This window comes from Paralichthys olivaceus, chromosome 7 (genome assembly GCF_024713975.1).
Source record: "Paralichthys olivaceus isolate ysfri-2021 chromosome 7, ASM2471397v2, whole genome shotgun sequence".
Lineage (NCBI taxonomy): Eukaryota > Metazoa > Chordata > Actinopteri > Pleuronectiformes > Paralichthyidae > Paralichthys > Paralichthys olivaceus.
The window spans coordinates 23,721,268-23,746,541 of NC_091099.1; the positions used below are offsets into that span (position 1 = coordinate 23,721,268).

Here is a 25,274-nt window from a genome sequence, read left to right on the forward strand (position 1 = left end):
CTTCTGCACTTAATTATTGACAAGACTGAGGTAATGACAATTGGCCCTGACACTGTCCGTACCTGCACATCCACCTCGGTGCTCTGTCACAATACATTGGGTACAAATGTTAAATCCTGGTGTCACCTTTGATAATGACCTCACCTTCTAATCGTGTTCGCACAGTTGTCCAGTCGAGTTTTATGCAGCTCAGAAAACTCAAAAGATCAGCAAAACGAAAGAACCATTCATGACTTCATTTAATCTTATTTGCACTATTGCAATTCTCTCTTCACCTGCCTGAGCCAACAGAGTTTGAAACCTGAGGTCCTCAGCGAATGTCTTTGTTCTTCAAATAACTGTTTATTGTTTCCTATTGTTTCCCTTTAATTTTTCATTGTAACTTGTTAAGCACCTTGTAATTATGTCTCAAAGGTGCTATATAAATAAAGTTTATTATTATTGTTATTATTTCATTGGAGTTTCCAGAATGTTAGAGGTGTTTTTAGACGTCTTTAGGGGCATTGAAGGAGGTTCTTTTTGTTCATTAGAAAATATTAAGCGCATCAAATGAGATTCAGAAGGACTCCTGCGACACAGGCGGTTTGTAGGGGACCCATAGAGGATTCTGGGAAACCTCAAAAAGGGAACAGCAATTCAAGAAGAAGCTCAAAGCTTACATATAATACGTTTTAAAGGAGGTTGAGGCTGCAGGGATTTGGACACAGGTTATTTTAGGTGACTGAGGAAGTTTTAAGGACATTGAAGGAGGTTCTGCTGGTGCTTGATACTCTCTTGGTCTAATCATGGGGTTTTGAGACGGTTCTAGGAATGTTAAAAAAGGGATATTTAAAGAGATCTTAGACATCCTAAAGTTTTAAATTGGATTTTGAGTCCCTCAAGAGGTTCCAGAAATTCTTGGGTAGGTGCCAAGGGTCCTTGAAGAGGCACCATGATGATGTTCCCACTGTTGTCTTGGACTTGACAAAAGTCTTTAAAGGGATAGCTCACCTTAAAATGAAAATTCACTCATTATCTACTCACTATGATGATGGAGGGGTGGGTGAAGTGCTTGAGTCCACAAAACACTTTTGGAGTTTAAGGGGGAAAGAGTTGCGGCCGAATCCAATAGAATTGAAGTAATTTGTGATACATTTTCAAGCAGAATAAACAGCATGCCTCCATACTGCTCCTGTGGGGTCATCTAAGTGTCTGTAAGCCCTGACATTCAAATTCAATTCGAAACAGCATCATAAATACCATGTCTTAAGCCTAAAACAGTAGCAATGCTAACACTTCACCCAGCCCTCCATTTGCATAGTGGTGAGTAGATAATAAGTGAATTTTCAATTGAAGGTGAACTATCCCTTTAAAGACTTTTCTATAATGTGAACAAGGGTCCATTTAGCAGGAGTTCCTTGAGTCTATCTGTCTATTACTATTCTGTTGACTATTCTTCTATTGCAGCTGATTATGCTCCTAAGGCTTTTGGTTGTTGTATGTACGTATGTATGGATCCAGTGTTCCTGGAGAGACTCCTGAGGTCCTTGAGGATATTCCAGTGCTCCTCAGGGACGTGTTATAGATAGCATATATAATCAGAGCAACAGCCTGAGACAAGAGTGTGCCTGGAAAACCCAGCATGTTAATGTGATCAGTCTCAGTCATCACAGGATGTAAAACAGACGGAGGCTGAGGTGATTATCAGGAGGCGCTGACTCATCTCTGCTGCCGCAAATTAAAACATGTTCAGTGAAATGAAGCAGCCCGGTGCAGGCGTCTGTTTCCGACAGTCTCATATCGACTGAATGTTCGTTTTCATTATCTCGGGTGAGGTTTCTGATGAATGCCGCCATCATCAGCTCTGCGTCCTGAACGCACATCCACATCTTTCATCTCAAGAAAGAAGCAGCGGGAGGCTTGATTTCTGCTGCTGACACAGCCTCGACTGCCAGTATGTTCAAATCCTAATGAATTCAGTCCGTCAACGAACACTTCACTAACTCAACATTTAGGCTCCATTTAACAATCGTGATTTAAAGAGCACGGTGTAAGTGCATTTAAGGTGTTAATCATGGGTGTGTTTGGGTGTGAAGTGTAATAAACCAATGAGAGTGCCATCTCCCATTCCCTTTAAAAGACCTTGATGGACTGCTAGAAATAAGGGAAGATTTAGGTACAAAGAGACAACACTGCTCTGAAGTTTCATAGAACGAGTAGAATGTATGTGTTGTACTATGAAGGTCCACGTGACTATTTTAATAAAACACACAATTTTCTTTTCTTTCCACTGCCTCAAGAGAGAAACCAACAATAAGCTTGACCAGTCCTCACTGTGCTGCTTTGTCCCTTTAAGCTTTGATCATTTTGATTTTGTGTTGTGTCCTTCGGGAGGTTTCAACAGACCTATAGGAGGTTGTAGAGGTCCTGGAAAAAGGTCCTGTGGGCTCCTGCAGTCCCAAGGGTGTTCAGAGGAGTGCCGTGCTTTAGAAGGGTTATGGGGTGGGCTACTTAAGGTGGGTACAGTTATGGTTGAATCTTTGTAAGCATTGGTCCAAGACAGTTTGAAACACTAGATGGTGTTATGAGAATGTTTAAACCATAAATGTACAATTGTTATAAATTGGACATGAAAACCATTATAATTGTAATTATAATTTAATTTTCAGCATGTATACAAGTGTTTATCTCTTTATCAAAATTGGTTCGTTGTGACCTTTTTTCCATAACTAAGATGTGATGATTACCAATATCACTAAGTATGACTATGTCAACATGTAATACTGTGGATGAGAAAAGACTAGACTAAAATAAAGCTTTAAAAATGAACTTAACCGGAACCTTGATTTTTCTTTATGAAAAAGATGGGGAAAAAATAACAGACTGTTCCTTTTAATGCAGTTTTTCCTGCGTCATATCAGGACGTCACCAGCTGGCAGCATACAACTTGGAGCACATGTGTTTTTCATGTGATGATAAGATCGAATTCTATGAGAAGTAAGTTTGACCAAATGGAAAAAAGGGTATTGCTTCTGGTTTGAATAGACTGGCTGAAATGTTGTGTGAACACAATCTGAACTCAATTTCATTGAACAGTTTATATTGTATTAAGAAGTCTGGTCTCTTCTCATTCACAGTACTCACTTGATTCTTGTGGTTCTGGGTTTGTTCTCTCATGGTTGATGCACTTATTGTAAGTTGCTTTGGATAAAAGCGTCAGCTAAATGTAATGTAATAAATATGTCCGATTTTTTGCTCACCAAGATCCATGAATTATTATCTGAGAAAAAATTAAAAATGTTGATAAAAATAATTTCTGGATTTTCCCCCTGATCAGGATCCACACCGAAATTGGATTCTTCCCTGACCCATACTACATCCTTTCACCTAATTTCATAGAAATCTGCCCAGTAGTTTTTGTGTAACCTTACTTACAAACCAACCAACAAATAAACAACCTCATTGTCGGAGGTAAAAACAGGATGAGGTTCAGTAAATATGATCAAAATAAGGCCATTTGACAAATGACTAAGACCAAGTAAAATAAACAGCTGACATACACAGCATGGTCTGTCAGAGTCCTTGAGATGTGTCACTGTGCAGGGGTCCTTGTGTCTGGATTTAGAGTAAACCACAAAAGAATCAATAACTCAATACAAGGTCAGTGTCACTTTTCTCATGACTGCTGATTCCACTAAACACTAAAAGTGTGAATATGATGTGGGCTAAATGATACACACTTTAAAAAACATCCCAGTTTTTTAAATGAAGTGAAAACACACAGAACCTCAAACCAAAGTTTCCTCAAAGTTCAGGTTCTGCAAGGAACCAGTTTACAGGATGGTTGCTTGCAGAGCAGTACATGTAGAAATGGATAAAAAGCCGCAATATCCTGAGAGTGACAGCAGTGCTCCTCCTCTTTTCTTTGTCACTTCTCCTTCTGCTCTCAGCCACAGGCGGGAAGGTCAACGTGATGATGAGGAGGAGGATGAGTGGGAGGAGGAGGGAAAGACCTTGAAGCATCTGTTGGATCCTGAAAGAAACTGAAGGGCAGCAGATGTGTTAAAATGACAGTGATGAAACACGGGAAAGCAATCAGAAAATATTTAACATGTACAGATGAATTGGACAGAGCAACAGATCTTGTTTTACCGACAAAAACTTGAGGAAATAATGTGGCCCAGTGGCCCTGTGTACAGAGCTAGCTGGAAAAATCCAGCATTGAGGACAATGTTATTATATTTCTATAAATTAATTAAAAGGTGGGAAAAAAACTATAACAATTAGTCTCTTGTCAAGTATTTAGTCCGTTTAAAATAAAAAACAGATAGAAGTTAAATGCCCTCTAAACTATGATGTCACTCACCAGAGTGTAAACGTCCCCTATGCCCAACAGTCCTCTCATGAAAACATAGTTAAATTAGATCCACGTTTTGATTTGAATCTGCACCAGATTTCACACACTCGTTAATATCACTCCTCACTCTCACTAGTGTTAAAAAAGAATTCCTGGATCTGCCCTCTGATCCAGGTCCTCACCCAAATTGAATGGGTTCTTTCATGAGCCATTCCTTATCCTCACACCAAGTTTCATGATAATTCATCCAGTTGTTTTTGTGGAATCAAACCAACAAACAGGGGTGAAAACTGCCTCCTTGGCAAAGGTAATATTTTCCAACACGCTGATTTAATGTTAAAACATTTATTTGTGGGAGAATCCTTATTCCCTTGACGATGCTTCAAGATTTAGCAGTCCTCATTTTCCCAGAGAAAACACAGATGACTTGACTTCCCATCGTGTCCTTATATTCATAGAATGAAAAAGTGCTGCTAATAGATGCACTGTGTGAATGTGTGTGTGAATGGGTGAATGGGAAACGGTACTGTAAAGCACTTTGAGTGGTTGCCAAGACTTGAAAAACACAATATAAATATAAACCATTTACCATATTTATATTTTTTCAAACTAAAATTTGATTTTAAACGACAACTGCAAAAAGAAACTTGTCCACAGACAGTAATCAACAGTACTATGTGTACGACATTTTATGTGCCAATAAACAGTAAAAACTACAGTTTTCACTACTGGTGATACACGGAGGGGCCATCTTGGATTTCGAAGTGGGGCTGGTAAGGTTCCTCCGACCTTCCGAGTCGAAATTCCGACTTGAGGGGGAAAAAAAGTCGGGGAATAAAAGATCCACAAAACAATTAAGGTTTGTGTCTGGTCCCATCGTTCTCGGAGGCTCGGAGGCATTTAAAAAAAAATGAAAAGAACAGGACTGACAATGTCACCTGGAAACAGGTGATGTCATATGACTCAATGACATCATTCAATCCCAGCTCATGTCTCCTGAGTGAAAACAGCAGCTGAGCTCTGAGACGTCCTGACATACACTCTGAATGTGAGATGATCACAGGTAACCCCACCAGTCATACATCTGATTACAACAGTAAACAGAGAGCAGAGGTCAGAGTGGTCCATTTCCCTCAGGGACTCACTGTGACCTCCATCACTCTCGACTATTTTATCCTCCAGGTGAACGACAGGAGAGCATTTCCTGTTTACTTCTGTTTGATCCCAAAATGAAGACTGGGAACCAACTCCACATAGTTTTGGAGCAATCCCACTTTATAAGTAGAATAGATGCCACCACTAGAAACCACCTGCTGACACCTATCAGCCAGCTGGCATCACCGTACTAACTGCCTGACAATAATGATCATTCATGCTTTTCCATTCAGCTCTTTAACATCCGATGTGTCATGTGGAGCGATTCACTTTAATATTGAATGAAACATTATACAACGTTATAGTAATAAATTATTCACAGCTGCTTTGTAGCTTCCTTCCTTTCATGGTTTTCAAATCTTGAGACATGCATCTGTCAGGTGAGATTTTGTTCAGTTTTTCATCTTCTTCTTTGTGCACTTCCTGTCAGCTCCATTGTTCTGAAGCTATTGATGATAATCTGCAGATTGTTTTTTATCAGTTTGTTCAAAAAGCTTAGAAAAATGGTCTGAATAATTAACAAAGTGACTCAGAGATATCCAGTATCATGTATGAACATTTTTTTTTATCTTTCCATAAAGAGACTAAAATGATATCGACTGGTGCTTCACAATAATGCAGACAAATCTACAAAGAGGATTCACTTCACTCTTCCAGGGTTTCTATTGTACTGTTCACACTGGAATTCCTCTTTTCACTCCCCGCAATGTCATTTCACACACCATTGTGTACTGTGGCGTTTTCATTTCATTTCAAGTAAAGAAAGAAGGGAGAGGAGGAGAAGCAGGAGGACTAAAGGTTGAGGAGAATGGAGGAGATATATGTGAGTGAAAGAGGAGCTGAGAGGTTTAACAGAGTGGGAGGCGGAGAAGTCCAAAAGGGGGAAGAAAAGAGAGGATGATGGGGCAGAGAGGGAGAGAAGAAATGAAAGTGTGGACTAAGAACAGGATAAGAGAGAGGTAGAGGAGGAAGAGGGAGAGTTGAGGTTCACCTAGTGAAGGGGGAATGGGGTGTCAAAGAGTTTTCTGAACATTAATGTAAGCATTAAACAGTAATAACATAATTTTATAGAACATGAGAGAACTCAGGCCTGATCTCACTCAGTGTTCCACCCAAGCTCTCCGTACACACCATGGTTATCCCTTCAGCGGAGATGGAGATGGTCCAGAAGGTGGTGGAGTGTCTGGTCTTCCATCCGCCTCAAAGGTCACATGTCACTGCGCTGCTCATCCACCTCCACAGGCTGCACACAAATTGAATTCATGCTCCTCTCCCTCTGTTCTGTCTCAGAGCAAAACACTTTAACTGTGAACTGTCAGGATTTACTATCTGTGATACATTAGGTGCTGTTGTGTTTTTATTAGGATGATGTGTTTTCATGATGCATGAGAAATGTGACGGTAATAAAAGATGAACATATGCAGCAGGGCCTGAGTTAGTGCGGCAGGAGCTTTGTCAAGCCTCTGATCCACAGTTTCCTTTATCTGTCTGAAAAGTTTGCAAGACAGTGTCTGGATTTAGTAGAAAGAATATCTCATAAATTCACTCTTTTATTTTTCTTAGGCACACATGAAATCTTTCAGTTACGTTGTGTTCCATCATATGGACCATGTAGTTGCAGAGAGATACTCTCCTTGTTTGGAGCATTTCATTTTCAAGCAGGGGCCTGAGTAAAAAGAAACGATTTTAAAAGCATTGCTCAAAACCAGCCGATGCAAACAAAGATGGACTGAGGTGAGATACAGTAAATGTCCATTTTTACTCAAGGAAAGCATAGACAGACTAATCTGCTTCATTTTCAGTTCTTTTCTTGTTGTGAATGTCTTTGTTAAAATAAGATGCCTATGACTCAACAAATCACTGACTTCCTGTTGGGTGAAGGCTATAGTCCCGTCTGGGCACGTATCAGGTCTCTACCAAGTTTCATGGCACGAAGGCTGCTTCTTTTCCACACCCATGGGTGAGACCCATAAGTCTCATAAGTGTTTCTGCGCACGTTTAGCCCCTGAAAACTGCAGTCGAAGAGGCAGAAGAAAATAATAATCATTTCTTCAGTTTTAATACAACTACAAACAACAATACTGTGTTCAATTTTTCTCTTGAGCAGATACATGTACAAAAGTTTTATGACAATTAAGTATTTTAAGTTATCAGACCACTTTTCTATTTCTATATTTCTATAATAAGAACAAAACAATCATGTGGAGGTTTGTTCGGCCTTGGCAGAGGGATATGTTCTCCTGAGAGCCAATCTAATTGTTGTCCTACTACTACTAAACTGCTAATTTTAGAATCTAGGACTAGATGGTGAATGTCCCTTGTACGTTTGAATTCTTCTGCACAATTGAAGTTAAAACACTAGTAGATGTTAGCAGGTGTTAGTGGCCACCAGCAGATGTTTAGTTGTGCACCTTACATTATCAAGTGTTTTGGCCTGATTATCAACGAGGCTGAACTTGAGGGTACGCCGAGGCTAAAGGTAAATCTGACTGGCTACTGGCTTGTATGGCAGGACTATGAAAGCCATGGGGCCCGCTCAGTAGATCAGACATCATTACCTCTATGCTTTTCTAAACCAAATGCTTTCCGTATTAGAACATAGGAAAAGATGCCTTGTGCGTTCTACTGCACGTCATCAGGTGTTTCAGCCTTTTAATCACAAGACACCCTCTTCTGAGGCAGACCCACCACAGGTTGATCAGACATGGGTGCATGTCCCGAGCATCCCCAGTCGGGGTCTTTCCTCCTGATCCAGAGCCAGTGACTGCAGCATTCTGCAGCGTGTGATGTTTCTTTTATGGTCTGATGCAGGGCTTTTCCGTGGATCCCCAGATCTTTGAGCAACCTGAAAGTGGATATTGCAATGGGCAAACTATTGCTTTCCAGCCACCTCTGCCTCAAATGCAATGCCTGCATACCGCATCCTTTTCCTCTCGCTTGCCTCATCAGCAGCATCCTCCATTCTACGAAGTAGACGATGCGCAGGATGTTGGACCAGAGTATCAGGTCAGGTCTCAGGTTGGTAGTGACAATATAAGATAGGACTGTAAGCCGCTGGCCTACATTCATCAACATTTAACAACAATAAATTCAAGTCATTATTAATAATATTATTATTTCCCAGTCTCTGGCTTGCTCTATCTGACCACACCTGGTTTAGTTTAGCACTGTGTGGTACTAGAACTTAACTATTATATTATTTCTTTATTATAGTCTGCTGTATTTTATCTACAATTGTATGATTATAACAACTATAATATAACCTATTGCTTTTATAATCCCCATTTTTCACAGTTAAGAGTTGCACAGTGACAATGCACTTATAAATTTGCACAATAAAACGAAACAATGGAAATACAATAACAAACATATAAAAATGTGCAGGCGAGATTAAAGTAACCCTGGAGGCTTATGGTAAGAATCTCCTCATATACTGAGTTTATATTCCATGTTTACTCACAGTAATTATATGGGGAATATGTGACCACTGTTTTATTCTGTCAGCAGCATTAATCTCTTTAGTATTTATTATGTCAATCATTGAATGTCAGAGCAGATTTCCCAGCATGCAGAGGGACGTGCAGTTCACATGAAATCCTCTAGGCAGAGACAGTGCCACAGTGTCTCTTTCAGTCAGTTTGATGTTTATTGTGATCAGTTTGTGCAGTGATCACAGTGAGCAGCCTCAGCTCACATTAGTTCACTGTGATCATCCCTAATATAGAAAAACGAGTGAGCGGCTCTGAGCTGGTCTAAATGTGATGGTGTGATTCTCACAGTTTCCTGCAGGAAATTATTTAATCAGTGCATCAAGAGACAGACAAATCTTTTCTGCCGCTCTGTGAGCAGGTATTAATACATTATTGTGTATCAATTCACCACAGAAAACATCTGTGGACGGCATGCAGGGAAATACTCAGCGATAGACAGGATGACAGCAGTTTGAGTGCAGAAGTAAAGATTTGAGACTTTTCTCCTCAGCATCATCTTCCTCCTACAGCGCTCCTGTTTTTGCATTTTTCAAACATTTTTCTTCTTTAAAGAGAATCAGTTCTCAGGGTGTGTGTTTACATTCTCATGGCAGAATTTGTTTGTCCTTGGTGTTTGAACGATCTCAACAATTATTGAATGTTTTCTCATGTGATGATACAGAACACTTTGTCTAAGTACAGAATTAAGATGCTGTTTGTTTTCTCTGAACATGGTTTCTCGCCAGGAGCAGGTGACAATGGACCTTCAAATGTTTGTGTATTTTGTATCTTCCCTGCACACTGCAGCCAGGTACTGTGCTCATCTGTTGACTGTAGCTTTAAGACTTGTCTTGACAGGCTTATAGAATCCAAATGAATGTAAGCATTCAATTACAGCTGGAACAAACAGTTAATCATTTAATTGCAGATCAAAAATCCGCCCTCACTCACTCACTCATGGGTCTGCTGTCTTGATTGAAATGATTCCAGATGTTGAGAGAGAGTTCCTGCTGTTGGCTGTCTGAGGGAGGGATTCATCCTCACTGAAAGAAATGTCCTGTCTCCACAGCTTTTCATCTGAAACTGACCTCGCAGACACTCGGTTCAAACCTTTTCTCTGAACTTTATTAGGGATTTGAAAGTTCTGTCAAAAATGCTGTGCAAGTGTGATTCAAATTATGAATAATATCCTTCTGAAGTATCACCTAACCTCTACATTATTATATTATACTATTCTAGTTGTAATGACAATCAGAATTGTGGTGAATGTTATCTGAATGTCAGGGTGCTTCTCAGTGAAGATTTTTTTTCTTCCTCTCTCTCGCTCTCTCACTCTTTCTCACACGCACGCACACGCGCGCGCACAGAGAGAGAGAGTGAGAGAGAGAGAGAATTTGTGTCCTGCATGCTCGAGCTCAGGACTGAAGGACGCGGTAAAGCTCAGTGGATAAGCGGCTTTAATTGGCTAATTTGGCCCCATTGGCCTTTCGCAGTCTGCAGCCACACTCACCGGAGCTGAGAGCAGCCGCAGCCCGACACACTCTCCTCTGTCTGACCGCACACCCTGCAGCTCCTCTACACTCTTCTCTGCGAGCTTCTCACCGAGGACACATGGATTATCTCTGCAGCCTTTTCATGGTCTGAGGATCTCAATTCGCCTGTGATCCAATGACACAAATGCCCCTTTTCAAGAGGACAGACGGAACTTTATGACAATCCTTTTGATTACTATGTGTGGACGTTTTTACTGTATGTTTCACTTCGTAAATAAGACCCAACTTCACCTGTTTCCATTCTGTTTTACGCGGAGTGTTTATGCGTAAAGTTCGCACCGGGGCGCTCTGGATTAGCGGGGTGAAGTCCGGTGTAAATCCCCGTGACACCACGATGAGGCAACTTTGCGGGGACCAGAGTCGGCATTCATGAGAGCCGGGGGGCCGGGGTGCTGTGGCTCAACCCGGGAGGAGCCGGGCCAGAGATGGAGGCCAATCTGAGTGTGGCGGCGGCGGCGGCGGAGGAGGACGCGGCGGCCCCGGGGGCTGCCACGGCGTCTGGACACAATCTACCGGCCCTGTTGTTCGGAGTGCTGCTGATCGTGGTGATCATCGGCGGGAACCTGCTGGTGTGTCTCAGCGTGTTCACGGAGAAGGCGCTGAAGACCACCACCAACTACTTCATCGTCAGTCTGGCCGTGGCGGATCTGATGCTGGCTGTGCTGGTGCTGCCGCTGTTCGTCTTCTCAGAGGTGAGTTTATCTGTGACCGTCTGTGGAGGTGTGACAGACAGGTCATCGATCACAGGCCATGCACCTAAAGCTCCAAAGGCTCCCAGAAGGACTCAGGGGCCCCACAGAGCTGCTTTGCACAGGACTTTAACTTTTGCCTTTCTGATCAGTTTCAGGAGCTTAGTCCCTTCAGTCGACTTTTAATATATAGAATAACCCTTAAAACAACATTGTTTCAACCATAATTTACAGCAAACCCCTTAAATAAATTAAACGGGCTGCCAGAAATCCTTTAATTTGAGAGTTAGTTTGAAAAAGCAAAAACCAATAAGCATTAATTTGACAAATTCATCACCCAATTTAAGGTGTAATCAATCTATGTAATCTATTTAAAGGTTATTATTTTAATTTCTGATCTCTATCCTTATATTTATCAAACTAAGTTGATTAAAAAGGTTTAATAAATGCCCTCTCTCCTTAATTTACAGTTTATACACTATTGTATGTTTCTCTCTTTATCACCACCCTAATCTACTAATTAATGGATCAATTCATTATAATAGGTTAACCTGTTTTCCTGCTGGATGTAAGGGGTACAAAGTGTCAAATTCACCAAAGCCATCACTGAGAGATCAAGTTCTACATTAAGGGGTGGCTGTCAGGCCATGTCAATGGGTCAAGGGTTTTTAATGCAACAAAAATCTCTGAAACCATGAATACATCATTGAAATTTAAAACATCCATCAAATAATCAATTCATATTTCCATTAAATATATGAATTACATTATAATGTTACTATAAGGATACATCTGTGGAATTTAAAAGGTAAAAAATAAATGGATTCTGTTTGGTCATAAAACATATAGTGTTGCTGCAGGAGGAAACCACAGGTTTAAAGTGTAATTTAGCATATGTATATACAGTTCAGGTCAGTTCAACATATAAACATGACAATCAAAACACAAAGAGACAGAAACATGCTCAAGAAAAACAGCAGCATCAAGATGAGAGACAAGAGAAAGTCCTGAGGTGTTCTGCACAGGAGAGAACAGTTTAATAAAGTTACCATCTCATTTTACATTAGGGATACAAACTTAAACGTATTTTTTTCTTGTAGATTAAACATCCCAACAGTACTGTTTGATACTGTAGCTGAAATGGTCAGTTGATTCAATAACTTAGAGAATATTTATTGACAACTATTTTTGATAATAGTTTAAAATAAAAAACACATTTTTCATGCTCCATTTTCTAGAGAATATTATTTTACTTATTTATTATTATTTCATCTTGAGGTTTTAACTAGAATTGTAAACAACTTTTCAATGGGGTTTTGTTGAATTATGATTCATACATTATATTCTATTTGTTGAACAAAGGAAAAGATCAAATGAGACAAATGTTTTCTGTCTTAAAGCTGTCATGTGTTTTCTATAAATATCTCCAAAACATAATTAAGTCAACACACAGTACAATGGATGTTACTAGTCATTCCAAATGATCAGAACTCTGCAGCTGATTTGTCAGGAGTGCATCGATCAATAAAACACAATATAAAACAGATTCAACATTAAAACAAAACCCCTCTAACCTCAAATCAGCTCTTCAGGATTATCATTGTGTCAGTGTCCAGCAGTGGAGTTGAGGTTACCTGAGCTCACACAGTCTGTCTGCTCTCTCTTGAGATTATTATTATGTTTTAAAAGCTTCAAGTCCACATCTCCTCCTTCCATTGCTCCTTCAGGACCTGTAACGGTACTTAACTTCATGTCCCCCTGTTTAGCATTCATCACCACTACGTAGACATTCAACAATGCTTTATGATGCATTATAATGCAGTTACAAACAGATGTATGTAAATATCATGTATTCAACCCCTCCTTTTGAGGAGTTTGCATCAACATGCTGTGCTGTAGAGCATATGCAGCATGCATTAGAAGTGTGTAGAGACAGTGGAGGACATAGGACAAAGTTCATAGTGATGTTGGTATGAGACACAGTTTGTGATGCTGTGTACAGAATGAGATCAGCCTGTGGTGACAGTCACACTGGAGTTTGAAGCTTTTAGGTGAAGTTTGTTGTGATCACAGCTTCAGAGAAGCTGCTGCAGCTTTAACTTCCTCGACTGATGCAAAATATAAAGAAATGTTTGCTGAAGAAATTTAAATGCTCAACTCCTCTCATGTTTTTCACCTGAGTCATTTGTAGATTTCCAATCCGGGCAAACCTCTCACAGTCCAGACATTCCTCTGATGGGGATTTAATGACCCCAAGTTAAAGGATTGATTTAGTGCTTTACAGCATAAACCTCATAGCTTCAGTGTGTAGAAACTGAACAGTCCAAGCCCCCATCTCTGAGCTTTTGACTGCAGGGTCAGATCCAGGGGGAGACCAGGGGGGCTCTGGCCCGAACTGAAATCTGATTGACCCCTAAAGTGCCCTTGTCATGTCAGTAGTTTCTTTTTCCATTCACTAGTCACTTAATAACAACATTAACAATACATGTAATTATGTGTGAAGAAAAATACGCAAAAGGGTTGAACAAAGAGCGATTTTCAAAATATATCAATGATTTGTGGTTTTGAATCAAAGTTATGGAGCTGACAGTAATAAAGGAATGACTCAAATGTGAACCTTACTGAATCAGGAGTTTTGCATGGAGGTTTGAACATACAATTGGCCCCTCTGTGTTAATTATGGCCCCTTTATGGCCCCGGATTCAGAAAAATCCTATAGTCGCAACTGACCAGATCACAGACCTTTTCAGCAGAGTGTGTTTGTTCAGTTACAATAATTTTGCTTGAGAGTTGAGTTTAACGGTTCATTGCTGACCTTGGACACAACAGTAATCACAATCCATACTCTTTTGTTCTGGAGCTTTTAACTGTGTGTCGCAGTCTTCATCATGAGACGGACGCAGTAAGTCTGTAGGTCAAGATTAACTTGTACGTCTACACACAGAGGACAGGTCCTCCTCACAATAATTGAACTTTTGAACTTTAGCTATGTGCTCAAAAGCTCCAGCACAAGTTAGAAAGTGGACCTGGGGTGCACCAAACAATTAACAGGTTGAAAATTAATAGAAAACACAGACAAACAACATATTTACATCTTATCTACAGTTTAAGGAGTTTTTAAGGGGTAACATTACACACAATAACACAACAGCCACGGAATGTATCAGCCACGAAACTTTTAAAAACATAATTTATCAGCTATGTTTTCAGTTGTTCGTGGCTTTTGTACAATTTTGTGGAGATTGTTAAATATATTCTAGCCCTAACAACCCGTTCCAGAGTGCAGACCTCCCAATTAGAGCGCCTTAATGTCGTTAACTGATCCATTAATCTGTGACCTGATGCATTAATTATGGGAGTGAGATGATGCCCCTGCAGATTTTCTGTGGAACAGTGATGATATCAGTGTGTTAGTGTTGGCAGCAGCAGTAATACAGAGAGTGAGGGGAAAGCTGTGTATCTGTCTTCTTAATGAAGGTGTTTGGTTTTCACATGGTCAGATTGATATTTGAGTTTAACAGAGTGGTTCCAGAAGTAAAAATCACATTCATTCAACAAACAACTCTTTAAGTAATATATTTGTTTATTCTTATACATGTGCATTATACTGTATGTGCATGTATATACATGTTTTAATCATTTAAAAGTTATTTTAATGTATTTACGTCCTGCATATTTTTTGTTTTCTTATGTATTTATCTTTTAAATATTTGCATATATATCAAAGACTGTTTTTATAATTAATTCGTTTTTTATTATTATTATGTCATATTTATTTATGGATTGTTTTTTCCCCATAGATTTGAAATCCTAAATATGTCCATCAATTCGTTATCGCAGTCTGCCGTCCTGCAGGAGTACAACATGTTGATGTTAAGTCTGTTTTAAATTCAGTGAACTGTCCCTTTGTCCTTCAGCTCTGAACTTCAGCTGACCTCCTTTTCATGCCCCGCCCACTCATGTGACATCACTGAGCAGCCAAACAAAGATGTCACATTGAATAACATTGAGCATCATTTGCTCAGAACAGCTCGACCACTCTCCTCCTTTTGATTTCATTATTCATTTTTTTGGTTTTTTTTGTTTAGCTCAGTGGATTCAGACTTACTTTTTTCCAGGGATCACAATCGACTGACCAACACTTGTCCTGGTGTAAACCAGCCAGTCTTTGTCTCTGTGCTCAGAGAACAACAGCGTGTGCATTCCTCCTTTGGTCGCTTCTCGTCCAGGAGCCACACGTCAGCCAAGGGGCCCCTTAGCCACAATAGATGAAGGACAATAAATATTGTTCAAAAAAGAGCCCACGACTCAACATTACATTTGACCTCAAAAACTAAACCTAATTAAAACATAACAGCTCAGCTCACTATGTTTCAGCCTCAACCAGCAACACTGTTTCATACCAATTATACTGACGCATCAATAATAACAATCCAATAAGACACTATAAGGATATGTTACTTACAGCGGTCTGTCTGCATTATGAGTCCTTTTGCTTTTGGTGCCATCATTTTCTTTCTTCTGTAGTGTGGTGTTATTTGCTGCTACTTTTACTCAAGTAATTGATCTCCCTAGTTTGAGGTATTTGAGTATTTCTATTTTCTGCCAACACAATCCAGAAGGAAATATTGTACTTTTTACTCCACTACATTTGTCTGTCAGCTGTAGTTACTAGTTAATCTGCAGATTTAATTTTCACGTAAAAACATTTTAAACTAAAAAATGTTTTTACAAAAGTAGCACCTTGTCAAGTCTCCCAAGTTTCATCTGAATAACTGTACAAGGTACAAAGAAGTATTATAGGTCCAGTGTGTAAAGTTTAGGTATAAGGGATCTACTGGCAGAAATTGAATATAAAATAATCCTAGTGTTGTTTTCACTAGTGTTTCAATTTAATTGGATGAATTGTTGTTTTCTTTACCCTAGAATGGGCTCTTTATATTTAAATACTTTATATTTATACATTCTCTGTGGAGGCCACCATGTTTTTTATAGTCGTCCAAACTGGACAAACTAGACTTTTGAGTTTTAATGACAACTGAAGTTCACCACGGGTTCTCTTTCATGTTTGGAAGGGGAGGATGAGGTGAGGGGCGTTCAGCTGCAATATGCAACTTCACCTCTAGATATCACTAAATTCTACACACTGAACCTTTAACAAGCCCCAACACAGTTTAATGAAGCTTTTCACCTAGGGATGATAATCCTGGCAAAGCTCCACTTTAAAAAATGCAACTGATAGGTCCCACCCCCTCCAATCAGCGCTCTTGTCAAAGCTACATGAACGTGCACTGACTGACAGCTGCCAGAAGACAGCTTTTCAGTGACATGCTCACTAACTTCTGGCTGTTGTCTCTGCTACAGTGGTGTATGTCTCTTGGGCTTGTACAGACTGTTTATGTGCAGGGGGAGCACAGTGCGCTCAGACAGGCAGGCCAGTTAGACACAGACGGGTATGACAATGATTGGTCGTGTTTAATACAGTCCTGCAAGGGCCACATAAATCAGTCATTTTCCTTATTTTTAGATGATTATTTATTGATGGTTATAGTGATGTGAAAAGGATGTCAAGAAATTAGATAAAAAGTATTTCAAAAACAACTTACCTACCCACCTTTGATTATAAAGGCACTAATTTTTACCTCAGTTAAAGTATCAATATTGTGAATATTCAGAAATATTATGAGCAAAATTTTTCACCTCTGTCCATTTGTTTGTTTGTGAGCAAGATTACACTAAAACAACTGAACAGATTACCACGGAGGGATCTAGTGTGTGTCAGGGAAGAACCCATTCAATTTAGGTGTGGATCCGGATCAAAAGAAAGATCCAGGGATTTTCTTTTCACTTTTTCTCACCAATTTCAGTGTACTGATGAGTGTGTGTAATTTGGTCCAGCTTGATGGAATTTAAGAAGACAGTTGGGTCTTGGTGGAGGTTTACATTCTAGTTAATAATGATGCATTGATACATTAGCTACATATAATAGTTACAGCTGCTTTAGATGGAGCTGGTTTAAACTACTTTTAGTACAGTTCATTCATTTAGTGCCTCCCAACCTAATGGCTGGGTCCCTGCAAATGGTCACCAGATAAATATGAGGGTTAGTCAGGTGATAAATGGGAGAGGAAAGTTCTGCTGTGCAAATCTCTGAGCATTTTATAATCTTTGCTTTAGTGAAATATTAGATCATCTGTCTGCGGTTTAAACTGTTCTTGATGAAACTGTTAACAACTCAAGAAATCTTTAAAATAGACAAGGAGCTTCAAGTTACTCCTCTTTGTAAATAATATGTTAATTCTAATATAAATGTATAATATATTGTACAAGTAAAGTAAGTTAAAAAGTATCTCAAGCGCCTCAACATTGTACTTTACATTACAGTCAGTGAGTGAGCATGTGTCTCTGTGTGTCAGTTTCAGGACGGCGTGTGGACCCTCAGCACCACCATCTGTGATGGTCTAATGACCATGGACGTGATGCTGTGCACCGCCTCCATCTTCAACCTTTGCGCCATCAGCATAGACAGGTCAGTGCACAGCTGTACTCACAACAGATGAGACGGTACTGCAGACTATGTGAGGATATCATTTAAATAATGATGCACTATAAATAGTGTGAATGTGAATAATAATATGTAAAACCCCTGATGATTCAGCTATTCCCAACCCCTCACAATTGGGCCTGTTGGTTTGAGGAAGATTGAACATGTCTTTCTCGTCTCCTAAATAGACACTTCAACATAAAAGTCATGACAGGATAATCTTGGCCAGTTATTTTTACCACTGCAGGAAAAGCTTATTGACTAACCACAATCATGAGGATTCATCCTCTGGGAAGCATGAATAGACACATCGAGCTAAAACTGTTTTTTTAGTCATTCTTTTAATCTCTTTTAATCCTTTGTAAAGCGTCTTTGAGTTTCTTGAAAAGCCCTATTCAAATAAACATTATTATTATTATTACTTTAGAGGATGTTGGTTGTCATAATGCTGAAGTGTATTGGATAATAGACAGAGCTGTCTCTAATATTTTGAGACAGTTACTCCATAACTAATCAACAAGGGAAGGCTGAATAATATAGAGTGTGGAAATAGCAGGAACCTCAGATGAATAAAGAAGTAGCCGAATCTTTGTGAAAATTGATCATCTGAAAAGAATTGTTTTACATTTTATGTGAAAGTACTGGTGGCAGGTCAGTCGATGCTCAGAGTCATTAGGGGCCGGTCAAACTTCAGCTGTAACTCACCGACTCAGTGTCAAAGCCAGAGCTTTAATCTGCCTCAGGTCAGGGTCAACCAGGAAAAACCACCTGATTAATCAAACCAGAGCTTTGACCACTCGGTCAGACACGCTGAGGACGCCTCACTGAGGGCTTCAGAACTCCACCTGAAGGTTGTCAGGGTCAGACAGTCACGCCGTGGTTCACTCTGATGTGGAAATATGACAATGACCTTTTGTCTGTTTCCCGTAAAAGCTCCAAAAGAAGAAAAATCAGAGCAGACAGAACAATTTAATGCCCCAAACGAAGGATGTGCCTGCAGTGATGAACCACCAGCTTCACTCTGCGCTCATTAGTTTGACTCAATGAGATTATGTGAACCCCCGGCTGATGTTGAAGAATGAAACCCTGAGCTGAAAATCCAGGCAGCTCCTCAAACCCGATGTCCCAACTCAAGGAAATATGATTACATCTGAGAGCGATGGGGGCAGCGAAGCTAACATGGACTGATGGTGATGATCTGAAGCTTTTTAGGCAGTTAGAGATTGAACTGGATGGCACAGTCTGAATTATTCAACAGACTGAGCAGGAAACCGATCCTGAGGGTGTGCAGAGTCCATGTGCTGCTGGTGTCCAAAAGCAAAAGGTGGAAATCTTGTGGTATCTCTGGAGGTTTGATGGTTTTTACAACAAAAAGACTGATGACCTGCTATCAGTCATAGACAGATTAATGAACAGGGACAGGGGCCATAGGGATCAGGGGGCCCCTCAGCCAGAGCTTCTAAATCACTGTGTATTTCTTGTTGGAAAGATAAAGAACTAGGTCTCGTGTTTTGTTGCTTATCTTAATATTTTAAAGAAATCGTGGGACATTTTTGGAAATCCGATCATTCGCTTTTGGTGACGGGTTAGTGACTTATCTCTAGAAACAGATTCTGTGTGTGAATATGCAGAATTTTCGGATTTCTGTTTCTAGATTTGACGAATCACATTTGAGCGGGCTTTGGTTGCCTGTAGGTAAACATGTGGACAATATATCAGGAGATATTTATTTTTGCATCTGTCGAGTGTTAGAAACGTCACCAACACACAAATTCGTTGGCAGTGAATCCTCTGGAGGATCTCTTGCTGTGTTCCCACAGCGATTCATTTGAACTTTGACATTGGCACTCTCACATAGAGTCTTATCACCTATGAACATGTGTGGTGGAGGATGATTTTGTGCCTCAAGGTGCTGTGGGGGTCAGACCATCGAGCTAGAATCGAGCTTATCCTGCAGCTGTGGCTTCCACGAGTAAATATCATCATGTGTTCGTGTGTGAGGGTCTGCAGCCCTAAATGTGACCGCAGGGACTGTACACATCCAATCACACCAGTGGTTCCCAAACTGGAGGGGTGCAGAAAATGAACTCTCCACAGCAGACATGTTGACCCTTCAGTCACACATGGAACTCTACATTTGAATGCTCTACTGCATTCATTACTGGAAGGCATTATAATAATATTGTTAGTTCCACCGGCGATTCTCCAACTGTGACGGGTAAATATGTCTGCTGTAAAAAAGAGAAAAGACAAGAAAAGAAGAAACCGGTCTGTGAATCCAATTCCTTTGGGAACAATAAAGAAATGAGACTGCTCTGATTCTGCCAACGGCTGTCAAGATTCCAGTTAGGAAGATTTATTTAGACAGAAAACACCTTCCTGCTCAGTCTGTAAGGTTTGCAGTTACTCAGATGATGGTGAAGGTGAACTGTTCTGTTTTTATTGCATTTCTGTGTCTGATGTATTGTTGATTGTCTTACTCCCCTGCTCTATTTAAGTATATGACAAAATATGGGCTGCAGAAATTTGGCAAAAGCCTAAACTGACAATGGATTGATATGTTAAGAATAATTATAAATGTAAAAGTTTGATAAACATAACATGCAGAGTACTGCTTCTACACACTGAAAGATGTAAGTGTGTCTGAAGAAGGAATCTTTGAATGCTGTAAATTTCTCTCTACAGTTCTTTAGATGATTATTTAAAGCAAATATCAGTAAAAACAAATTAATGTTTATTTATTAGGGAAAAAAATACAAATCCCTATACACTTTACTTTAGTTGCACTTTTATTCTAAGTGAATTGTATCTCATTCCTAAAGTCTAATATGTCCTGTCAATTTGGTTCTGTTTTGGTTGTGTGTTGGAAACAATTAATATAATAACTGGTAATTGTTTCATAAAGGAACAATGGTTTGCAGCCAGTTGTCCTTTTGGTGATTAAAGGAAGGGTTGGTAATTTGTTTCTGAAACACTTTTAATCATATTTGTTGAAATCCCCTTCACATCCCGATGAATTAATAAAGTTGTCTGAAAAAAATAAGCCAGTGTCTGTGGCCCTCCCAGGACTGTAATCAACACGACGTGTACCTGTCTGTCACTAACCTTTCTGCCTGTGTGCACACCAGAGTCTCTAGGCTGGGAGACATACACCACTGAAGCAGAGAGCCAGGAGTTAGCAAGATGAGACGAACAGAAATCAATGAATTATGAATAATGATGTGGCAGTTCTCAGTTTGCTTAGTGATTATTATATTTCTTGCCCTTTTTGCAGGTTCATTGCCGTATTAATCCCCCTCAACTACAACAGGAAGCATGTGGACATGCGGCAGACGGTGCTGCTGTCGGCCACCTGGATCCTGGCCCTTGCCGTGGCCTCACCTGTCATTTTCGGCATTAACAACGTGCCTGGTCGCGACCCAACTGAATGTAAACTAGAAAATGACAACTACGTCCTCTATTCGTCTGTGTGCTCCTTCTTCATCCCCTGTCCAATCATGGTGCTGCTTTACTTCGGCATGTTTCGTGGCCTGCGGCGCTGGGAGGAAGCGCGTAAGGCCAAGCTGAAGAACAGCATCCAGGCCTGTCGCAAGCTGCAGAAGGCTGCTGCCTCGCTGCCACCACTGGCCTCATTGCCGCCGCCGCTGCCGCCCATCATAGAGCGAGAACTTACCGATACTCCAGATGAACCATCCACCTTCCCGTCCGCAGAACAGCCTTTCCACTCAGAGTTCAAAGACGGCCCTGTGCCGACGGTCAGCTTTGCAGATATCAGGTTCAATCCTGATCCTCAAAGGAGAAAAAGGGCCAAGATCAACAGCCGGGAGAGGAAGGCCATGAAGGTGCTTCCTGTCGTTGTGGGTGAGTTCACCTCCTATTCCGCAGCATCTGTGCTTTCAGAAACATCACTACCACACAAGGGTGTAATAAGAACTGACTTGTGGATTAAACTATTTTATTGTAAGACTGATGATTAGCACAAACTAAAGCTAATTGATGAATTAAGTTGAGAGTTCTTGGCCCTGAAGATTTATGAAGAATCTAAATAGTCAAAACTCTACCAATGCTTGTAATAAAAACCTTTTTATGAAACTGGTTTACTTTCAGACATGCACTAACAATATTTTACAGAACTATGTCTACCAGTGAGCCCATGTAAGAATGCAGAAAGAAAATGTCCAGAAAATTCACAGCAAGAAAGTTGGTTTGTTGATGACAGATGCAAAACTTTAAGTCGCAGACAATATTTTCAACTTGTTCTGGTGTTTGTTCAATTTTAGTTATCAATGTGCTGTAAACAAAAAATCTTGATTTCTGCAGCAGAATTTATACATCACATCTTTCCTTCTGCATGCTCCACCCAGGCATCACCCCTTGCTTGAATGTGATGGACATTTCCCTATTGTTGTGAAAGCATTGTCAATCTCCTGCTGCATTCTTCATACTTAAAGATTAATTCAGGAAAATATCAAGACCAAGTTCCTGTCTGAAAATGGCTTATGTATCAACTAGTTGTAATTTAAATTAATTAAAATGGTCAAAATATTGAGATCACAGAAAACCCAGCTCTTGTCATGTGTCCAGCTCATTACACAATTGTTCTTTGGACTAAAAGTTGTGATGTTTGACATTAAGGTAAAAATGACCCAAAGTCCCTACAGCAGCTTAAGTATGTAATAAAAAGTCATGTGAACACAAACTTTGAAAAGGGTTTCTCAGAGTTATCACAGTATATTTAGAAAAAATGTCATCCATCCCACCCACTCCCCCACCCAGACACACTACATGAACAGTGATATAATGAGTGACTGCACACTTCACCTCCACCTCTGTTATTGGTTCAGGCGCACGCACACGTCTGGTAGAAAAGGTTGGCCTATTAATAGCAGCCAGTGTTGGTCCTAATAGACAGAAGTGCTTCCCTTTAGCACACAGCAGCTAATCCTTTAGGTCCTAATCTAAAATCCAATTATTGCGTAAGGGGTTGGTCAGACACGATTCTCAGTGTGCAGTTAATTCTCATGCATCTCTTACAGGCTGTGGCCTAAGAGAAGGACTTAACCATCTTAAGAAAATAACATGTAGTTTAAACTCCAGGCCTGTATTGGTGGTCTGCATAGTATTCCAAAAAGAAAAAAATGTCTGCCTTATAGATTCAGATAAAATGTTTTTCTTAAAACATCTAGGGAAAGAATCTGACAGCTCTGTCCATCTGCTGTCTGTTATTTACACTTAACTACCTTAGACCAAGGCAAAGTAGGTCAGTTAGTTGAAGCTCCACATCCACAATGTGGAGGTTGGTAGGTAGTTTGAGAGGTGTGTAGACTGTGCAGCTAAGGGCAGGTTTGTAAATTAGTAGATTGGCAGGTTGATTAGGGTAATACTTTGGAAGGTACAGTAAATAGATTGGTCAATTGGTAGTTTGATAAGTAAGAGTAAATAGGTAGGAAAGTAGGGTCTGCTCTATTTTATTAGCACATTATTCAGTTTGCAACTGACTGAGTTGGTAGTATGCTTTTAAGCTGGTGGGTTAATTTGTAGGATGGGAAATAGAAAAGTGAATGTCTTTGGTGGGTAGATGGTTGAGGCGTGCAGGTAGGTATATAGGTAGGTCAGTTGGCTAATAAGTGGGAAGGTATGGTTTGTAGTATTGTAGATGTGCAGGCTGGTAAGTTAAAAAAAATTAAAAGTCAGTAAGTAATCTATGTTTGTGACTAATCTGTTTAGGTGGTCAGCAGTCATTTGGTAGGTTAGTAAATACGTTGGTAGGGAGATAATTAGGTAAAGCTCTGCCTCATTAGCTCATCTGAATCAATGGCAACTTAGTTGATCAGTAGGTAGATTAGATCAGGTTTAGTTAGTAGGTCAGATGGTAGTTTGGTAAGTGAGTTGGTGAAACTTTGGTTGATGAGCTCAGCTAACAATTTGTTTGCAACCTGTGAGTAACAGTTGGCAGGTAAGTTAGTTGATTTGGTCGAAAAGGGGCATTAGATGGTAGACGGGTTGATCAGTTGGGTAGGGTTATGGGTTGGTAGGTTTTTGGGACATAAATAAGTTAGGTTAATCGCACTTTAATAATTTTAATGTAAAACTGTTAAATTATTCAGCTCAACCTGAGAGACAGGATTTCTGTTCTTCTCATCCAGAAACCTTTGACCTTTCAAGATATTTTTCATGTGTTTGGGCTAAGCTTGGCTAGACATGAGCCAAACCTATATCTGTACTCAATTTTTGGAGTAAAACAATATCCTAAAACATATGCTTCTCTTAACTGTGGTAAAATCAACACAAGCTTTTTGGTGTTTCAGTCTTTCTGCAGGAAAAAGCATGATCTCTGATTCTTTTTCTCCTCCTGAAGGTGCCTTCCTGTTCTGCTGGACTCCCTTTTTTGTCCTCCACACGATGCGAGCTCGCTGTCAAGACTGCTACATCCCACCAGCCCTGATGAGCGTGGTGACGTGGCTTGGCTACGTCAACAGCGCCCTCAACCCTGTCATTTACACCATCTTCAACACAGAGTTCAGGAACTTCTTCAAAAAGTTTCTGCACCGCTGCTGCTCGTCGAACTGAACCAGGGCTGCTGCTGCTGCATGAAAGATTTTTAAATGTGCAGCTGCTGCGAGAGACACTACTGACAGATGGTTTAGTGTGTATAGTCTGTGTATGCCACCATTGTTTCCTTCCTCTGTGAGGTTCTTATTTTTATACATGTGATGACAGCAAAGTTTGTTTGAGCTTTATGTTTCCTGAGAAGAAGCTTTAGTCTGAGGAACAAACTGTTCAGAGGATCAGAAACACGTAACCAACAAGGACTGATTTTATATGTGGAAATTCGTCTTTTCAAAATAAAAGTTTACACTAAAATGCAGGTTGTGTGATGGTAGCGCACTGACCGTGTGGTCAGTAATGCATAAGCAAAAATTGCCTTATTTTACGACGACAGCTGTTCTCAGATATTAACTCTGGTAAATGTACACAAAACTAGAGTGGGACATACTCCAGCAGGAGATTTTTTTGGTTAAGACGTGTTCACAACAACAGGAAAATGCCGGAACATTCAGGCGAGGAGTGATGCCTGGGTAGAGCGTGCAGGAGGCAGGACATGATGTATAAATTCTACTGCAGAGATCCCAGTGTTTTTTTAACAGCACATCGACAGCAGCATCGGCCTTACCGCCAAAAGGTCTCGAATCTCGTCTTTCTGACTTAACATTGTCAGCAGCATCTATTATGTTTATGGATCCTCAACCTTAGAAATTGGGATTTTTTTTTTTTCAGGTTTGCATGCAACTAGTTAGAAACATCATCAATGCATCTACTTGCTGCAAATATTCTGGAAAGTTTCCTGCCTTTGTGTTCACTCATACATTTTCTGGACATTTCACAGGGGGATGGCAGGATCATTTCCATAGAATTTCAGGATCACTGGCTCATCTTAAAGGCTACTGAGAGGAACTAGACAGAAGATGATTATGTTTCATGAATGAACCACAGTGATTGGCGATTGACAGCGGACGGGCTGCGCCA

General features: G+C 40.2%; 1 protein-coding gene across 1 annotated transcript; it reads left to right on the forward strand.

Moving 5' to 3' along the window:
* Positions 1-10,370: 10,370 nt before the first annotated feature.
* Positions 10,371-24,611, forward strand: LOC109624109 (D(4) dopamine receptor-like). Its single transcript, XM_020078606.2, has 4 exons — positions 10,371-11,206; positions 17,620-17,732; positions 21,022-21,608; positions 24,106-24,611. Exons 1-4 carry the CDS (start codon positions 10,940-10,942, stop codon positions 24,315-24,317), a joined length of 1,179 nt encoding a protein of 392 aa, XP_019934165.2. The 5' UTR covers positions 10,371-10,939; the 3' UTR covers positions 24,318-24,611.
* Positions 24,612-25,274: the final 663 nt, after the last annotated feature.

What these genes read in the sequence shown, in the direction of transcription:
- LOC109624109 (XM_020078606.2), top strand. Translation starts at nt 10,940, where the DNA reads ATGGAGGCCAATCTGAGTGTGGCGGCGGCGGCGGCGGAGGAGGACGCG. An exon ending in CGCTGTTCGTCTTCTCAGAG is followed by an intron (nt 11,207 to 17,619) that starts GTGAGTTTATCT and finishes TCTGTGTGTCAG; the next exon opens with TTTCAGGACGGCGTGTGGAC. An exon ending in TGCGCCATCAGCATAGACAG is followed by an intron (nt 17,733 to 21,021) that starts GTCAGTGCACAG and finishes CCCTTTTTGCAG; the next exon opens with GTTCATTGCCGTATTAATCC.